This window comes from Takifugu flavidus, chromosome 9 (genome assembly GCF_003711565.1).
Source record: "Takifugu flavidus isolate HTHZ2018 chromosome 9, ASM371156v2, whole genome shotgun sequence".
Lineage (NCBI taxonomy): Eukaryota > Metazoa > Chordata > Actinopteri > Tetraodontiformes > Tetraodontidae > Takifugu > Takifugu flavidus.
In genome coordinates, this window is record NC_079528.1 from 13,169,477 (window position 1) to 13,189,424 (window position 19,948).

The 19,948-nt window shown below is 44.7% G+C and overlaps 1 protein-coding gene across 1 annotated transcript; it reads left to right on the forward strand.

Moving 5' to 3' along the window:
* The first annotated feature begins 55 nt into the window (after positions 1-55).
* LOC130531372 (gamma-aminobutyric acid receptor subunit alpha-2-like) lies at positions 56-18,711 on the forward strand. The gene is made up of 10 exons (XM_057043351.1): positions 56-523; positions 984-1,065; positions 3,052-3,167; positions 8,276-8,343; positions 9,936-10,156; positions 10,596-10,678; positions 11,486-11,629; positions 15,669-15,821; positions 16,351-16,553; positions 17,120-18,711. The coding sequence occupies exons 2-10, from the start codon at positions 998-1,000 to the stop codon at positions 17,426-17,428; spliced, it is 1,365 nt and encodes a 454-aa protein (XP_056899331.1). The 5' UTR covers positions 56-523; positions 984-997; the 3' UTR covers positions 17,429-18,711.
* Positions 18,712-19,948: the final 1,237 nt, after the last annotated feature.

Sequence of the window (19,948 nt, forward strand, 5' to 3'; positions counted from 1 at the left end):
GTCGATTCCAAACATGCCACATCTCTATTCTCGTGCGTGTGTATTCGTATTCTGAGGGAGGAGGCTTCCGGAGCTCGCTGCCTTTAGGACCCTGTGCGTCTCCTTAGCCTTTGTAGATTCGGTGTGGAGACGAGGGAGACCGAGATGTGCTCCTTTATCACGAATCATATCGAGCTTCGGAAGCGTCTGCGGGAGGAGGGACGCTGAACGGGGTCATCTGATCCAGGGTCTTCTCCACCGCTGCTCCTTTGCTTTCCTTTTTTTTGGAAAAAACAAATTTTATTTAATTTGATTCATTCATATATTTTTTTTAACATTATATAATTCAGTGTTTCCGATGAAATGTGGGGCACGATGGCAGCCCGTGCGTTGGGGGTGCGTGTGTGCAGCTGTCTGGGACTATGATTTATCAGCTCTGCTCTCATGACAGACGCGCACTCCTTCAGCCGAGCGCGCTCATCTCGCTTTAACTTTCACGCATCTTCGACGATTCCAGCCGCCGCGGGTACTTTCCGCACTTGAGGTGAGTCTGTTTTAAATCAACCCCCCCCCCCACCACCACCACCACCACCCCCTCCGTCACCCCCGACCCCTCAGACACAAAGGAGACCTTTATCATCATTTATTAAATCCAAAATCGTCGGTGAGAGAGCTGTGGGATATTGTCGCTTTTGGTCCAGTTGCTTCTTTCCTTCATTTAAATCATTTGATCATGGGTGGGAAATGAGATGCGCCTATTAATCTTGATATTTATTTTGGGGGGAAGACAATAATCCCGGTGAGTGGTGGCGTGGGACGTGTCGGAGAATACTAATTCCGCGCGTCTCCGTCGCTGCGCTTCTCTCCATCGTTTTAACCGCATTTGAGCGGAATCCCCCTGAAACTGCTGATGGATGGAATGCCTCTGTTAGACACGTACGCACCCACTGACACGTCCCTGGGTTAAACAGGTCTTCCATTTATCCCTGCCATCCTGTGTGTAGGTGTTGCAGCAGCCATGTGGAGACGGGAGAGCGCTCCTCTTCTCATCTGCCTGCTGGCGCTCGCAGCTCTCTGGAAAACCAGGTGAGTCCCCTGACCGGGCGGGGAGACGCCTTGGGCCGTCGATACGCGCGACCATCGCCATCCACTGTTTTCTAGAGCGCCACCGGGGGTCTGTGTCAAGTTCGTACCCTGGCTGGCTCATTATCACGGCACACAGGAGATTCCATTTAGCGCCCTCGGTTTCTTCAGCATATGTCGGGAGGGGCCCTCGCAGCTCAAGTGCAATTTCTGGAAGCTTTTCCAATTGTGCCTTACTTGACGGTGGGATTCCCACAGACCAGAGGCAAGATTTTCAGCCATCATTGACAACAAAGCATCAGCCTGTTTGCAGCCGCCACCTGGCAGCTTTGCGGCTTTAAATAGAACAATGTGTACAGTAAATGTCCCAAAACAGAGAAGAAATGAGCTGAAAGGTCTGCTGTGCATCCGCGTCCTGTTTGAGACGCTCAGGTGTAAAGTTTAGTCCGTCTGAGAGCTCACATGATAGAAGACAGGCAGGCAATGGGAGCGAGTGCAGCCAATGTTGCAAACACAATTTAAATAAGGCCAGTGAATCCCTTCCAGGCTCCACCACGTCCCCACTGACTCGTCTCGGACGGACAAACGTCCACCCATCTATCACTCGGCTTGGCTAAACATGTCAGAGGAGGAAAAAAAGAAAGGGAATTCATTCAATTCCACCGTTTCGGGCTTCGCTTAGCCTGGCTGACTGATTAACAGCAGCCCGTAACTGAGGAGACATTGCTGCTGTCTTATCACAAACATCTGTTTTTCTTTTTTCATACTGAACCTATTTAAAATTCCTAGTGATTGAAAACTTATTAAACAATACTGGCAAAGCCAGAACATTTCTGAGGGCATCACATCGCCTCGTGAGTGGTACAGGCCACTATTTTATCCTGGAAAGGTTTGGGAACGTTGACGCTCTCAGCCAGCATTAATGATCAGACCAGCAGACACAAGATGAGACAAAGCGGATTTGTAGGTGCGCAGGATCAGAAGCCGGGGAGCCTCCCGGATGAGAGATGCAACGTTTTCTAATAAGACAAGTTGAGTCGGCCTGGATTGGAGGCGTTTGACCCCGTGACCTGAGCGCAGCGTGAGTTTGTTCCCGTTTGACTTGCGGTGTTGAAAACGACATGCGCTGTGGGACGTGTACGTTTATGTCTTCGAAGAGACGTCCGCCCAGGAACCTCAAATGGCTTCAGTTCAGTTCTGCCCACATGGAGAGGAACACGAACGACGCTCAGTCACGGCGCCATTCCTCATCCACCAATCAGAGGACACCATGTTTAGCTCTGCTCTTTACATTAACAATGTAACAGATGAGTACGCATGAATGAACCATGACCATATAGTTTAGACACCAAAACACCAGCTCATCTGTTGTTGTTTATCTTAATATTGCTCTAATCAGCTGCTGTGCTCAACAAGTCGTGTTTGCAGGATCCCAGCAGCCAGAACCAACAGTGAGTACTAGTGTAGAAGCAGTGTGAGGTGAGCAGCCACCACGCAATGGAAACCTGCAATTACGCGCTCAGAATAAAGCGCACGCTTTGTCTGGGTTCATGATAATTGCTTGATGGCGATTGCGGGAGAGCCGTATCCATACGGCACAAGTGTTGATCTACATCACGCTGAGCCGCTCTGATGTACAGTATATGTTTGGGAAATACTACTGATGTCATCGTCAAGGACACCGAACATGACAGATTCCTGATGTGGTTAGCAGGGCGCTGTATTAAAGGCTTTCTTTAATTAAAGGGGGGGAAACCATAAAAGAAAATATGAAAAATAATACATTTTCTACATGTCCTGCTTCACATGAATGTTTTTTTTTTTTGCATTGATCACATTTGCATATTTAGTTGCGTTCTCCAATATCAGATAGCTTCACATATGTGCTTTGAACTGGGTCAGGTTGGCTTTACGCAGGTCTGCATGTGTGAATGTCAATATTAACGCCACGCCGGTCCTGAGCTGACCACGGAGTTACTGTGTGTCCAGGTCAGTGAGCGCCGACGCCGCGTCCGACGCCTTCAATACTAACATCACCCTGTTCACGCGGATCCTGGACAGCCTGCTGGACGGATACGACAACCGTCTGCGGCCCGGTCTCGGAGGTAGGTCACCTGTGTGTGTACTGTACAGCTTACACCCTTAAACTTCCTCTCCGGGCGTCCCTTTTGAATGAATCTGAATGGAGCCAACAGACTCCAGCTAACCTCTGGTAGCAGTTTCCCCAAAGAATTATGTGACAAAGACACTGTGCAGAACATCTGGGTTATATAACATTTGCTCCACTTCAGTCAGACGGGCCACAGTTGCAGATGGGCTTCTTGGAATCCGACAGGGAGAATGCCAGATATTTGTTAGATATTTGTGCAATTGCACGAATAAACTGCAGCTGTGAGTTGTTGTTTGGTATCGACGTTGGCAAAAGGTCAGTGTCGGGCTCCCCTCATAGATACATCACACCTAAATATTTGGAATAATTAGTATATTGGTGCTAAAATTCTTAAATCTGACTAATCGCTTTGATGGATGAATACACAATGCATTCATTTTAGCAGTCCTAATGTATATATGTACAGTATATAATATGTAAGGCACCGCCCCCTCCATAGCATGTCAGGGTGTTTAGTCCCAGCAGATTCCCACAATGTCAAAGTGACGACAAGTTGAGTTCTTTAAGGTTACAGCCCAGTCCTATATTTGGGTCAGATCAATCTCAGCTTCACAAACACACAACACTATTTACACACGTGCGAGAGAGGTGAGAGGTCACCGGGGTCGTTTGGGGAATCATGTGCAGAAAAGGTGGAAAAGGTCTGAGAAAGGTGTCTCGGTGTGAGTTTGAATGTTGAGAGAACATCAGATCTTTGTGAAACGTACCAGCCTAAAAACTGAAACTCGTCAGCAACGACCGTCTTTGGCTGTAAACAGACGTCCTGCTACATCTCAGGTCCCTCGTCAGAGGACATTTTGTGCGTTGATGGAATTCCCATCCTCTCCCTGAACGCGCTGCCGTGCTTCCTCCTCTCTCCTCACACCTCCTATCAACCTACATATTTGGCATCTCTTTTCCAGCTGGCCCCTCACCCCAAAGCGTAGCTTCTCCCTCAGGATTTGGTGCCATTTGAAATTATAATTCCTGGGGCCATCAGCCCAGCTCAGGCTCCACCATATGGGGACAGACCTTTCATTTGGCAGGGCTCATGCTGCACAATCGAACCTGTCGTGAGTCCTTCTAGCGGCTAGAAAAGGGTTGTTGCGCAAACATGGAGGAACCGTCAGAATTAAAAACAAATAAAGAAATAAATAGGTTCTTCTTTGCACACATTCTTCACAAGCACACAAATATATGGGCCGGTTTTGCTGCAGATTTCTTCTCTTCCGTTGAATTGTTTCCTTGCAAACAAGAAGTTAAAAATAACATTAAGACAATAAAAGGTTAAACATGGACACTATGTTCCTTCTGTGTTATTAAATTCCATCAAGTGAGCACTGTGGGATTCATCAAATTGATTAAGAGAAGATTATTGGAGATGATATAATCAAATTTAAAAGGACGGGACAGTTGAAGGTAGATAACCCCGAATGTCGCCCAGGTGGTGCCAGGAGATTTTTACTGCTTTGAAATAATTCACATAAAATATAATACAGCCACTTTAATCAGATCAGCTGCATGTACACGTGAATACAGAGGCAAATCTCCACGTATTACTGAAATAGTGTAGTGTGTAGGTGTAACGGGCCTCTTAAGGTGGATTAATTCCCTAATGAATACTTGTTAATGAAGTAGCGCTTCTATTAATCAAAGCAGTTAAAAACAGATGAATGTCGCAGTAATTCTTTCATTCATATTTTATATTGGTCGACTGTTACTTTAAGTGTCTGTTTTAAAAGTGTTCCCTCTTAAAGGGAACGTAGTGCTGTTGTATTGAAGCCACAACGAGCTGGTCCCTCCTCATTTACTCCAACTACCTAACGAATGAATAGTTATTTTATTAATTGACTATTTGCTTCTCTTGTTGATTATTCTTGTATAAGAACTGTGAAAACCTTTCAGATTTCAAACATGACACTGTTGTTAAAGGGGAGTTTTGGTTACAGCTGATGTTCAAACATCTTCTTTATGTTGCTACATGTTAGCATCCTTTAGAGCGTGGTGTCCTCTGGTCAAACGGATAAATGTTACACGTTTCTGCTCTCTGAGATGTGACGTAAAGTGACATAATTTGTTCGTTCTATATGGTGTGTCTTTGAATGATCAAGTGAGTGTCGGTGCTCATGCATCCAGAAGAATCGTGCTAGCCCTGCTAACTGCACGTGGACATTACACACGACATTTTGCATACAACTGGAAAAGCACACATGTTACTAAGAAAATATACAACGCTTTGATCGATAGACAAATTGGGATTGCCTCGTGGAAATTTCATGGTTCTGTATTTGCCCCAGTCTGACATCATGTCCGTGTTGATGCCCTTTAACGCTGCTCAGGCTGGTCAGATTTAAGATGACATTTGGGCAGTTTCACAGGGGGAAGCGCTGCCCCCTAACACAGGCAGGTTTCATCTGGCTAGTTAACCATGGTTCACCAGGCCCATCTGTAGCACATGATTCAGATTATATGTGAAAGCACATGTTTAGGACTGTTCAGAATAAATTAACTTTTGTCTGCGCACCTATAAATAGCTGTTGTAACCTCCTCGGGCATTAAAGGCACTGTGGCTATTTTTAACTGGTAAACATGTATGCTTTTGTCCTGAGGGATGTGCTTTTTGAGGTTTGCTTCTGCACTAATGTATCATTTATACTAAAGGAATCCTCTTTACATGTGAATGTAGTGCACCCATTCTATTCTGTTCTGTTCTATTCTGCTGCAGGGTGTTCTATCTAATCTGTGAACTTTTACCTCTACTGTAAACACGCAATTCATTTGTTACAGCGTCACAATGTGCACGTAATGCACTGAATTGCAACACAGAAATAGTAGCTGTTCACTTCCAGCATTGCTGGACAACAAAAACACACAATTAAAATAAAATGGCAAAAAAAAGAAGCTTCAGCTGTTATTTTATGGAGGTGCTGATATGATAAACGAGACCCTCCCAATGAGCTGAAGACACAATACTGCCGAGTGCGCAAGCGAACGTGCGCGTAGTCTAAGTGGCTGTTTAGTATAAATGCTTCTTCTTCTTCATTTGCTGAGGTGATTGTCTGAAATAAAGCCAACTAATGAAGCTCTCTGTGAGCCACAGTCCTTGCAGCAGCTCTGTTCAGTGCTGCGCTCTTGTCTTGCTAAATGGATTGCACCTATTACCCTGCGACCCGCCACCACCTCTCCATTTACATAACCTCATGAATAAGAAAGCATTTTCATAACATGTTTTGGTAGCGCTACACAAATGGCGGCGGGCGCCGCCATGCATGCGGGTGTTTTAGCGGAATAATGATCGCTTTAGATTGTAAGTTTGGGGCCGTTGGCTTTGTAGTCCAGATTGTAGTAGAGTTAAACGTGAAAGCTTTTTGAATTGACCGAGAGCGAGGGCTCGAGCTTCAGTAATTATTGAAAGAGACAGAGTGTAGAGAAGCAAATAGGCCTGATGCAGCAGTGCCGAAGCAGTAGTGCATCATCGCTTGAATAGGAAGCACGTTGAGGCTTTGCTCCTCGTCTGTCACATCAGTATGAACATTTAGGACAAATTTTGCACGCTTAAAATCATAGCTGGCTTGTCTTTGGGGCTGACTAGTTTTAGATTTGTCTCAAGATGACTGAGGCGGTGGTTTTAAGTCGTCTGTTAAAAGGTCGTTTCCAAACGATGCCAGATTTTTCTCGCTTTCTCATTCACGGGGTGACTGCTGGATTTGTGGTCGCGGCGGCGGTGTGGAGACGCTGTCGACGAGAGCTCAACTGGTGCGTCTGTTTTCTGACGGCGAGTCGATAAGTGGCTGTTTTCCACGGCGTCGGGAATGATCCGCGGAGTGAATATTGAAGCAGAAGGGGAACGGCTGCGTGCGGATGTGTGTCTTTGTCTACTCAAGACTGGATGGAACACCGGCAGGGCATCATCAGTCACACTTCCAGGATCCCAACCTGTCCACTTAGGAAGCAGTAATGACTCTGAATCAATCTCACCTGCTGGTGTGTAAATGGGACGGACAACAGGCGGAAATGAGAGGCGATCATCAAGACAACCGCTATTAAGGCTTTTGTTCGGAGCCCTCACAACTAGTGGTAGCATGAGGTGGTATCGGCTGCCCACAGAAGTGGCCAGATGGTTTGCAAAGGCTCCCAGCACAGAGCCAAGGTTGTGGAGGAGATACCAGGATGCAGAGAAGCACCTCCAGGAGAGCTGGAGGGGGCTGCAGCAGCAGCAGGACCACGGTCTGCTCTGTCCTCTTCTGCAGGCGTCCCCTAATAGCCCAAATCATTTGTTTTCCAAAGATGAGAGCAGGTTCAGTGGGGGGAGTGTGTCAGCAGTCCACACGTCAAATATGAGCTGAGTGGTGCCCTGATCCAGGGCTGGGAGGAGATCTCCCAGGAGACCATCCGTCCTCTCATCAAGAGCTGGTCTGGGTGGTGTAGGAAGTGCATAGAGGCAGGCGCATGGAGCAGCATCAGGAGTTGTCTTGAGGAACCTCCCTGATGCTGGATCAGCCTGTCATCTCATGGTTCCCCTTTGATTTGGGGTCTGTTTCTGAATCCCGTCCTCTCTTGCTGGTTCTTATATTAATTTGTTCCCAATGTACACAGTCCGTAACATTTCCAGCCGATCACCCAAATTGATCTTGTTTTGTTCGATGGCTGGATGAGAGCAAATATGCTTCAGCTCAGGGAAATAAATGCAAACACAAGCGTGTTTTAAAGTTCAACAACCTCCATTAACGGAGGAGAAACCAGATCTTTCTCTCTGTCCAAGTGCCTGTTGGGCAGAGTTCTGCTCTCTCCGAGTGCTTTTCTAGTTTTAAATAAGCCTCTCAAAATTGTGCAGACAATATTATGTATTCTGTAGTTAAGTTGCATTTTATAATATTAAAAATGTACACAGTGTATATGTATTTATACATATCGTAGCCTATGATGACTATCCTCATGTGAATGATAAAATGTGATAGATATAATCCAACAAAATACATACGGTATTAAATATACTGTAGAAATCTAAGCTATATTTGCTCGCATGGGTCTTTGTTTCATTTCTAAGTGCTGCTTATTTTGCAGACAGGATAACGGAGGTGAAGACTAACATCTACGTCACCAGCTTTGGACCAGTCTCAGACACAGACATGGTGAGAGCAGATATGAAATGTGCTTTTTTCCTTCACCAACATCTGTTTTATCAACCCAGGGGAGATTCTCAACGCTCCAAAAGATCCTGGATCCTCCCCGTTCGACTTACAGGAAAAAAAAGTGCTTTCTTTGCTTTATTTTTAGTCTCATTGCAGCTTTCCCCCCCTCTGTCGTAATTGCATCATCTCTCCGGGTCTCTCCCCACGCCGCCGTACTGAAGTGGGCCGGGTTTTCCACCCGGCAGCACAATGTCTATTCATCTGACAACTTTCATCTTATAAATGATTTAAAACGTCCTCTTGTTATTCCAGCCACATCTTTGTTTATCCTGGGATCCCCTGTTTATCATGCTGAAGCTTTGCGCCCACCTTCACGTCGTGTCATCAGCGACTGTTAAAGAGCCATTTTCCGAGTGATTGAACCCTTCGTGTAACCGTTATGATGCTTGGAACTCGGCGCGGCGGATCTGTAACCTGGAGCCGCTCGGCTGAACATAAAGCACCATCTCGGCCATCGAATAATGAATTATTCAAGGTAGAAAAACCCATTCCAGGCCGGCACTAATATTAGACAAGTGTAGCGTTGTTGCCTTGGCCTGATAAACGGATGGACGGACAGACGGAACCGCCTTCGCTCGTCATGACCACAACCTGAGGAATCTTGAGAATTAAACGAGAACGTCGACATTCACGGGATCTATATTCCTCTTCAGAGGCAGGAAATGATTTGTATTTGCTGAACATATTTGTTCAGTTGAATCTGAGCAGGTGACATTTTCCAGGTCTGGAACGATCCAAACGACTGCGCAACCTGGTCGCTAAGGTGTGTACCGTTATATATGCACCAATCAGGAATCATTAACGTGCAAAAAACCTGCAACAGTGGCCTAAACATACCGGAAGAAGTGGAAAATACAGGAATTTATTTTCGTTTTTACGCGTTAGGACAGCTGAAGACGCTCCTCTGCAGCTCAGGAGTGTCTGTGTGGAGCAGCGGAAAGTCTGTTTCCAGCATCAATCGAGTTTACACGGCAGGTTTCGCCATTGACCTTTAACCTGTCTTCATCTGTGCTGTCAGGGATTTGAGGTGCAGTTTGGGATTTACTGCCATCATAACCTGCCGTCGCCACGACAACCCCAGTGAGGAAAGCCATTAGATTTGGTTTCAGGGAACAGTTTCTGTGTCTCAACATGTAAATGTCAGAGTCCCTTCAGCTGTGACACACACACACACACGCACGCACACACACACACACACACACACACACACACTGTAGGAGCTCATCTGTCATCCACACTTGCTATATGTGATTCACACGGATAAACACACTCACACCTACACATGAGTCAGTGCTTTCCGCCCTGAATCTGTCTTTGGGTTTGGTTTCCTCGAACAAAAATGGGATTTTGGGTCAAAAGGTTGTCACGTTCTACAAGTCGGTTTAGGAGGACTTGCTCCGGAGTCACGGAGGTTTTAAAGTGGCAGCTCAAGTCACCTGTGAAGGGCTTTCAACACAGGAGCGGGACACTCAGAGTCCTTAAAAGGGTTTCTTTTTGAGTGAATTAAAGCAAAATCATGTTCCGTCCCGCAGGAGTACACCATCGATGTGTTCTTCCGCCAAAGCTGGAAGGACGAGAGGTTGAAATTTAACGGTCCGATGAATATTCTGCCCCTCAACAACCTGATGGCAAGTAAAATCTGGACTCCGGACACCTTCTTCCATAACGGGAAGAAATCCGTGGCCCATAACATGACCATGCCCAATAAGCTGCTGCGGATCCAAGATGATGGGACGCTCCTGTACACCATGAGGTAATCCGAGGCCACGTGGAGCGTCTGACAGACTGTTGTCCCTGTGTTCTGTGTGCTCAGATGCATTTAATGGAGTAGTTTAGGTAAACATCCACAGCTGGGTGTCCAACAGCCATGCAGAATAAGCCAATCACCAGCGTTACGATCTGGCCACACACACACACACACACACACACACACACACAAACCTTGGGATTTCTGCTGCTCTCTGCAGGACCTGTTTACTTCTCTCTGCTGTTGACAGTTAAGATGAATAAATTTTGTTTCAAGGCATTACAGATGGGAAGAGTCTTGAATAGTGCATGAGGCTTGTGAGTTCTTTTTATTTTCCTCTCTTCTTTTGTCTGTCGTCGTTGTCTCTTTAGAGCGTGCCTAATCTGTGCTGTTTACTTTTCATGCATTTGCAAAGTCTCCTTCATTTTCTGTGGATTGGATGCAGGTTAACTGTGCATGCAGAGTGCCCAATGCATCTGGAGGATTTCCCCATGGACTTTCATTCCTGCCCGCTAAAATTTGGCAGCTGTGAGTAACTCTGATGATAATAGCGCCCCAGGCGTCTTTAATTAAAATGCTTTTCTTTCCTGCTTCTCCTCACTCTCGGGCACACGCCCTCAGACTGAGTGCACGCACGGACGGCACCAAAAAGATCAGTGTTTTTGGTTGTTGTGTTGTTTTTTTTTTTAAAAAAAAAAGAAAAAATCTGCCGCAGTGACAGGAGTGACAGGTGAAGGAATGGGTGGAAATGTCAGTGGAAACAACTGGGGAAAGGATTTTTTTCAACTCATCCAAATATATTATTTTCAATTGAAAGTGATTTGACTCAACACTTGATTGCTGTGGCTTTTTTTGCGTTTACATTTGGATGACGGTTTCTTTTTCTTTGGTTTGCATTATACTGCTTTTTGATGTCTAGCGACTGACGGCCATCAGAGCGTCAGTACTGCTGGGTCATGTCTGAAATGCCTTGACTTTTCTTCTTTTCTTGTTCCTGTTCAGCTCTTTGATATTGTGACCTACAGGATTTCCTATTAACCTGTGGCATAATGCGAGCGGCGAAATATATATTTTTTTATTTTTGTATTGAAGGGGGACAAATTTCGTCAGGAATTCCCAGGTTAGCGGGCTTTCAAATTGACTCGTCAGGGTCTGCTGAGGCAGATGCCACTGTGTGTCCGCTGCTTTGTTGCTGCTTTCCAATTTCCAACCACACAACGACCAAGATGCCCCCCCCCCCACTGAAATAAATTCTCCAACAAAAAAGTCATCAATAGTTGCAGCTGCCCCACATTTATCCTCTGTGGACTCATGTTATTCTCCCTTTTTTTTTAGACGCCTACACAATCTCAGAAGTGACTTATTCTTGGACCCGGAATGCGTCTGACTCTGTGGTGGTGGAAGGAGAGAGCTCCCGTCTCAACCAGTATGATCTGCTGGGACAGACGGTCGGACAGGAAACCATCAAATCGAGCACAGGTGAGATGTCGAGAGCTTGGAAACAGGTTAAAGTGGAACTGAATCCTTCATCACTCCCACTTTTAAAGGAACAAGCTAATTCAATTCCTCTTTAAATTCGATTTTAAAGGACCAAATTAAAGGTTTTTTCCTCACTGGTTGGCACACACATTTAAAGTTGGTTTTTAACCTTTCAGACACACACTTTCCTATACTTCTATCTTTGTGAAGGCTTCCATAGACATAATACATTCACCAGCTCCCTACCAGGTCTTAACCCTCAAACAGTCCTATGAAGTTGACCAGCCAAAATGTCCTCAGTTCCCAAATTTGTCCTCACTTTGCTAGTAGAGTGCATATTTTGGTGCTCGGTGTATAGCAAGTACAAGAACACGCACACGTGTGTGTTATCGCAGTTGTTTTGGGGAGGAACTGAAACGGTGTGCTTGTTTGGAGAATGCTAACTCCTCCACCTCCTACGTGTTGACGGAGGCGGCTACAGGTTGCCATGAAAATGCTCTCTGAGGTTTGGCTTTAAAAATGCAGACAAAACATTTGTCCCCAGTTCAGCTTCTCTTTTCATTCGTTATTTGCTTGTGCAAAAAAAATGCACTGGGAGGCCAACGACAAAAATCACTCCTGAAGAGGTTTTATCATCGCGGTAAATTACCTGCATGTGTTTGCATTTTGCTTCTGCTGCTGCTTCCACAACTATGGAGGCTTCTGATGCCTGCCTGCCCACAGCTCCCAACAACGCTGTTGGGGGCTGAGGGACGAAAAAACCCACCCTCGCGCACCTTGAGTGGGTGATTACAGATGACTGAAGGGGATCAGCCCTGCGTCCATGCATTCTTTTTAGGTAAATCTGGCACATGGCTGTATAAAAGGCTGCAAAATAGATGCCGTTCCAGACGTGGAGGGAGAGCATCTGTCGGGTGCAGCTGTCAGAGACACTAAAAGAGGAGCTGCATGAGAAGAGAAGAGCCGCTGTGTTCTTCAGTGATTTGTCTGTCTTACATTGGTGTCCAAAGACTGTCGCTCCAATCATCTGTAAAGCATAAAATGACAAAGACAATTTGTGTTCAGTGCCTGGAGAGTGAATATCACAGTTGATACTAAACGTGAGGGATTTCACTGTGGAGGATCCAGAGACACAAGAGTTTGAAGCCGCTAATTGAGTGATTTGAAACAGCGAATTGACTGTTGCGAATAGTTTTAGCATTGTTCCACCAACTAATGGAGCTCGATTGCAGATAATTTGTTTGTTTTGTTTCCTAAACGTGTGCTACCAGTTAATTATAAAAGGAACGATTTTACAAACAACCATTTCTGCTTTAACACGGTGAATTTTTAATGAAACGAGTAATATGTCACGAAACAATTCCACATTCCTGTGAAGCTCGGAAGCTTTGCTCTGTCTGAGGCTCGTGCAGAAACAAATGTGCTCCTCATCCACAACAATCAGTCGCCACATGTCGCTTATTTAATCCCAACTCTTTAAAAGGGGCGTTGTTCACAAGGCGAATGCAGACAATAAAATGATGATACGTGCATTTGACGTACCGCTGTAGTGTAAAGGAGAGCGATAACAAGGCCTAAAAATAGACCTAACACATTTCATGCAAACAACACAGGAAATGAGGCCAAAATGTGCATGCAGGATTCATGCATTTCTACGTGTGCAACAAGAGGGTGAGGAAGGAGAGGGAAAACCGCTCAAAAGCCCAGACGCATGCGGTGGCAAATACATTTGCAAGGTCTGATGGACAGCATCATGTTAGCTTAGCTGCATCATAAATCAGAGCTGGCAGCCGTTTTCTCTTTCAGTGCCAAGAGAGATGTCCATAGCCTGGATGATCACTGATAAGTCCTCATTACACTTAGCTCTCGAGTTATCACTGTCCCTGTGTGTGTGTGAGTGTGTGTGTGCAGCTGCAGAATGAGTTGATGTGCTAAATTAATTAACAAAAAGGTAGTTAAATATTCTGTATCCCAGATGCAGAACATGCAGAGTAAGATTAGCGTGCCAAGTGTCGGTCTGCCTGCCTAAAAAAACTCCCCGCGGTTATCATTTAGCAGCATGGGGCATCTCCCCTGTGACTCCATTTCTCTGTCAAGGGAATTTCTGCTTCAGTTTCATTGAATAAGAACATATTTTCATGGATCAAAAGCTTCTATCTAGTTTAAGTGGTGTGTGATGCCTTGGTGGGAGGAAGAATGCCTGCCAGTAACTGTTTCTCTTGTTTAGCTAGTCACTCCACATGATCTGATTGGCTGACTTAAAATTAATCATTCATTGCTCGTGTGTCAGTGTTTGATGTAGCGTACTTGCAAACTAGGTCATTTGGCACGAATGAATGTGCTCTCGGGCGTCACAGGGACGGACATCTTGTATTAGCTTCTGATCGTACCGACGCACGCTTACCAAAATCCCACCGTTACGTTCCTTAAATGCGTTTGTCACAATTGTGTTTGGTCGCTCGTTACCAAAGAGCAACAGTGCACCGGTCTGCCATGCATACGTTACAGCAGCATCGTCACAGAGTTTACTTGCAGGGTTGTCCATTTCCATCAGAGCTTCCTGAGCCGAACTGTTCTGAAATGACACTGTAGGTTTTTATCAAAGGAGAAGGTTCACATGAAACACATGAGACTTCCATTGCATAGAGCTGCAGCGTGACAGAACTGTTAAACCAGTGTTTCCTGCACTCGTCTTTGGCTTAATTGCTAATATGTTAATGCGGGCATTATAAGTCTTTGCATGTGTTAGTGAAAATCTAATAAAAACCTTGTTAGCTAAAGTCTATTTAAAAAAAAAAATCATAATAGAAAACTGAAAAGCCCCTCATATGTAGTATGTTAGTACTCCCTCTTCAATACAGCAACGAGGGGCTTATTAAAGAAAGGTTCAGTCACACCTGTCCTGATGCATCCACCTCATGTTTTCACAACATCACAGCTGCAACACAAAGCTAAAATGCGTTCTTCCAGATTCTGGGATCTAAGCGATGTCGTGTCCTTGGATGTGTGCTTTTGTGTGTGCTGCATAAGAGCAAATGAGTCCTCTAAAAACTGCTAGAATACCGGCGATACATCTACAGCGGAATAAGAAGGCGATGAAAAAACCTTTTGGGATTAATTCTCTGAATTCGCATCCCTCCCCCTTCTTCCTGTTGCTGAAAAGGACTTTCCCCTCGCCAGTGTGTATCCAGGCCTTCCTCTCAGAATCACAGCAAATGAGCTATGTTTCTCCATTCTGTTGCCATGGGTAACACACTTTGCCCCCCCACCCCCCTTCTCATGTCTAATCTTGGCTTCTCTTTAAGATATCTTCGGTTTGGAAGGCTTGCCTGCCACTGCAGCACTGGCACAGTTTCCCGTCTTTCTCAGATATTGGGGCTTTGCAGGATCTCTGGGACACCAGAGCTCCTGTTGCTCTGTTTCGGTGATCTAATATGCTGCTTTAATAATCCTCACTTCTCGCACAATCTTTTGTGCGAAATTGTGTGCGAAAGGCATGTTGGTGGTTTCTCGTGCTAATGAGCAGAGGACGCCTGCAGATAAGACATTTATTTATATTATATATATATATTTAAAGAGGCAAAAATCTGAAATCTCGCATTTAAATTAAAGTTTAAGATCGTGTAGACAATACATGAACTAATTAGCTCTTGGTTGAAGTGACAGCCAGGAATTTCCCACCATGCTGTGGGAGTTAACGTCTGTGGAAAATAACATCTGCAGCGCTTGAATCTAAAGTCGGCAGCCGTCTGGATCTCGTGACACTGTTGCTTTTTGACTGACGTGTGAATGACACTGATTGTGTGCAGTTGAATATTTAGGAGGAGGGAAAAACAAAATTGGAGAAGAAGGAGAGAAAAAAAAGAATAATACTGTCATATCTGACAGGCAGAAATTAAGTGGAGGTATTTTGGGACGGGGTGCAGAGATGGCAAAAAAACAGGAAAAGACGCAACCCGGTGTCGGAGTTTGCATGAAGTGGTCGTTTGAGTGACAGCTGTGCTGCTCTGTTAACTGACCCTGGATGGTTCCTCCATAGGTGAATACACCGTGATGACGGCTCATTTCCATCTGAAGAGGAAGATCGGCTACTTTGTCATCCAGACGTACCTCCCGTGCATCATGACAGTCATTCTCTCCCAAGTGTCTTTCTGGCTGAACAGAGAATCGGTGCCGGCGAGGACTGTGTTTGGTGAGCAAGGCCGCCATTTCGTGCAAAATGTGCTTAGCGGACCAGATTAATATTAGTGTATTACTGTATGTCATGATCCTATTCCCATTAATGACATGTTTCGATGGGGTTTTCCATCAAAACACAGAAAACAGCAGCGTAGTTTACTCCACTGGGTTAACCAGCAGTTGTCACGGCGTTGGGGGGGGGTGCTGGAGTCTCCCAGGTCACTGGAACCCTGGACCGTCCATCACAGGGCACCCACACGCTTAAACTAGGGGTGATTTAGAATCTACCCTATGGACTAAAAACAATGTGCAAACTCCACTGTGAGGTGACTTCATATGTTTCTATTCTTACTCACGAGGTTTTCGGGGCTTCTGACCTGGTAACAAACTCTGCTGTGAACTGTTGGGTTGGGCTTGGAGAAGAGACCAGAGAAAGAGACCTTCCAGAAGCACATCCGTACTCTGTCTATGAGGGTGGGGCAGAAATGGGACTTAAAAAAGCGACTTTTTTAACAGCTGTGCGAACTTGTGTTTTTTCCCAGGTGTAACAACTGTTCTGACGATGACAACACTGAGTATAAGTGCGAGGAACTCCCTTCCTAAGGTGGCCTACGCCACTGCCATGGACTGGTTCATCGCCGTCTGCTACGCCTTTGTCTTCTCTGCCTTGATTGAGTTTGCCACCGTCAATTATTTCACGAAGCGCGGCTGGGCCTGGGATGGAAAAAGTGTGGTGATTGACAAGGTAATGGGAGCGAAAGCTGGGCTTCACTTCCAGAGAGCACTCCTTAGTTTAGCTACTGTGTGGAAATGTCTGTAGGACAGAAACACAGTGTTAAACACAGGCTAAAAATAGAAAACTAAATGGATGCATTAGCTTTTTTAGCTATTTCATATATGGTATGAATTAAGTAACTGGGATATTTGGTATTTCTGGCTGGATATAAACTCCAGCATTATCTAAAAATCCAAATCTATGATGTCTGCCTATTTAAAATAAAACAGTATCAATGGATAAACTGCTAGGAGGAAGGTGTAAAATGCTAACATGTCAGATTGGGGACTGAAATACAGCAACATGTGGATAATTTAGATAAGGTATTGGTTAAAAGCTGAATCCTGCTGCATCTGGAGCCCTTTGAGTCCTATTTACCTGAGACAAACCAAACTGTGGAGCAAAGGTAGCTCAGACAGCAGTGGTGCCTTCACAGTGTGCCAGACAGAGAAAGGTAAACAGTTCAAAAGCACACACTTTTATGTACTTACATTACGTATTGACCAAAGAACTAAAATGGAGTCTGTTTCTTACAGAAAAAAGAGCGTTCTTCTGTCATAAAGAAGAATAACGCCTACGCTGTAGCGGTGGCCAACTATGCCCCCAACATCAACAAGGACTCCAGCACGCTGCCAACGATTGCAAAGGCTGGAGCGGCCGACCCGAACAAGGCCAAGGCAGAGGGAAAAGCTCCGGAGAACAAGAAGACGTTCAACAGCGTCAGCAAAATTGACAGGATGTCACGGATTTTGTTTCCGGTTCTCTTTGGCAGCTTCAACCTGGTCTACTGGGCCACTTATCTGAACAGAGAACCTGTTATAAAGGATATGGTTCCCTCTAATTAGATGCTTTTTTTCTGGTCTGGAGACAAAGAGATGAACCAAATACCTCCAGCAACTGTCTACACCTTTGCAGAGTGACGTCCTGGACTACAGCGTGATCCTCTATCTCCGCCTGTTTTCTACGCCATCTACAGCACTTTTGAGAAGCTCGGCTTTTGTAAATGTGTATGTAAACTTACAAACATGGTTCCATGGTGACATATTGTGTGATTAGTTCAGTTAGAGTGCGTACCTGCAGTTCCAGTTTACGACCACTGTACATATGATTAAAACGTGAACAGGTTCATTTTCTTTTGAGGTTACTTCTGTGTTGGATTTGCTATGTCTTAAGCCCACTCGATATTACCGTCTGTATTATGCTTTGGCTCAGAAGAGATTGATTATTTCATGACACTTTCTTCCTTTGCCATCATTGAACAGCGTGTCTATTTATTTTGTGTTGAAGCCAATGCAAACACACATTTGTGCGATGTTGTAGTGTTGCTTTATTGTCAGGGCTGGTATGGGGCTGAAGTTCTTTTTGTTGTTATTGGTGGGCTGTGTGGACGTGTTGAAGCGTGCCAGTGATACATTTTTTTAGTTCCTTGTTTTGTTATCAATGATTTGAGCTGCTTTGCAATGAGAGATTCAAGGGAGGGACACAATTACGTCCTGTGTGCATGGTTCTTTATTTATTCACCCATCTTTTAGTAGCTGCCACTTTTTCCTTGCAGTCTATCCCAGCAGTCAGCAGGTGAGAGGCGGGAATACTCCCCAGACAGAGCAGCAGTCCATCACAGGACACACACACACAGTCAGTCTCAGAGCTCTAAAACCGCCCTACATACCTGAGTCAAAGTTTTATCTTATTCATTAATTATGCTTTAACTCGGCACTGAATTGCCGGTGGTTATAAAACAGATTAAGAATCTCTTTGGTACAATCTGTGTTTCTGTGGAGATAAAACATGTTCGGCCCCATATCAGTACCCTAATATGATATTCGAGTTATTTTTGCTTCATATAAGTGATATGATTTTGACTCACATCAATATTTTACCTTACTTTACCTTTATTAGAACACTGACTTAAGCTTTGCATGGAATAAAATCTAGAAATCTGTTTAATTTGTTTGTTTTTTTTAGCAGTTATTTTGTCAGATATACTGTACAGTATATTTACTTTAAAATTCAGATTTTCTCCAAAACCCTTTTAAAACCGTATGCACACCAGATAAAGTGATTGTTCATAATGTATGCCTGAGTCAGTGTGCAGTTTCTAATAAAACATATCATTTAAATTCTTTAATTCTTGGCTGTGCATGTTTCTGAGTTTAGCCAGACACAAGCGGGGAGAAGCAGCTCAGCCCTCCGAGGTCCTGCAATGATGTGATGCTGTCGGGCACGGCCATCACACGTGCACAAGCCCATGAAGAGCCGCGTGCAGGCCTGTGAGCAGGGTTGTGAGGCTCGCTGAAGTTTCATTTTCTGGCTGGATCATTTCATCGAGCGCTGCGCTTGCACACTCCCCATGAAGACTCTTCCTCTCTGAGCAGCCATCTTCCCAATCCACTCTGGGAGTGACACGTATCCAACCTGTCAGTTGTGCTTACATGCCTGTCTGGAAATGCTATAATTGAAAAAATCTCATAAATGATTTTCAAAGCTCCAGGTTGGGGCACTTTGGAGTGCATTGAGAAGTAGAAGAGTGCATATTTGTATAATGTCCATATGAAATTGCATCTGGTTTTTTTTTAAAGAAAAAAGTTGAATTATTTCAACAGATTAGATGGCGTCATTGAAAAGACAGTCAGTTATTTCACATAAAAACCAAAACACACAGCCAAAGCGAGTCATGCAGACAGACAGACAGACAGACAGACAGACAGACAGACAGACAGACAGACAGACAGACAGACAGACAGACAGACAGACAGACAGACAGACAGAGCCAGTATAATAAACATGTGCAGTCAGGAGGATATTTGATTTTTGCAGATGTTAAAGAATGTCCATATGTGGGAAGTTAGATCCTCTTTTAAAAGGAGGGGGGTGCTTTGTGTTTCATCTGTGCAATCTTCATTTATAAAACTCTCCCAAAAGATGATTACATGACAGGCAGAAACTGAGGCTAATACAGGCTTATTATCTCTGGGTGCACAAAGGAGAGAAGCCGTAATCTTTTACTCGAGCATTGCCAGTGCAAAAGACAGCTTCGTCGTCATAGCAACTGATGTCCATTTTTATCCTTCTTCTGACAGATCGAGGAGGTGGGACTCCAAAAATAAAAAATAAAAAAAATCCAAAGATACCAGAGTCAGTAAAAACTGTGGTTCTTATACATTGTCAGTATCCCTTCAAATCCTATTTTGCAACAATGATATTTAATGAAGCTAATATTGTATGCGGTGATTTAGAAAATGTAATTTATAAAAGCTACACTGGTACAACTGATTGTAAAAGTGTGGCATTATGATTCGCCGGTTTGAGTGAAAGCAGACTCACAGATTATTACATGACACGGGCTATCGTCGCGTTTCTGCTTC

What these genes read in the sequence shown, in the direction of transcription:
- LOC130531372 (XM_057043351.1), top strand. Translation starts at nt 998, where the DNA reads ATGTGGAGACGGGAGAGCGCTCCTCTTCTCATCTGCCTGCTGGCGCTC. An exon ending in GCAGCTCTCTGGAAAACCAG is followed by an intron (nt 1,066 to 3,051) that starts GTGAGTCCCCTG and finishes CTGTGTGTCCAG; the next exon opens with GTCAGTGAGCGCCGACGCCG. An exon ending in AACCATCAAATCGAGCACAG is followed by an intron (nt 11,630 to 15,668) that starts GTGAGATGTCGA and finishes GTTCCTCCATAG; the next exon opens with GTGAATACACCGTGATGACG.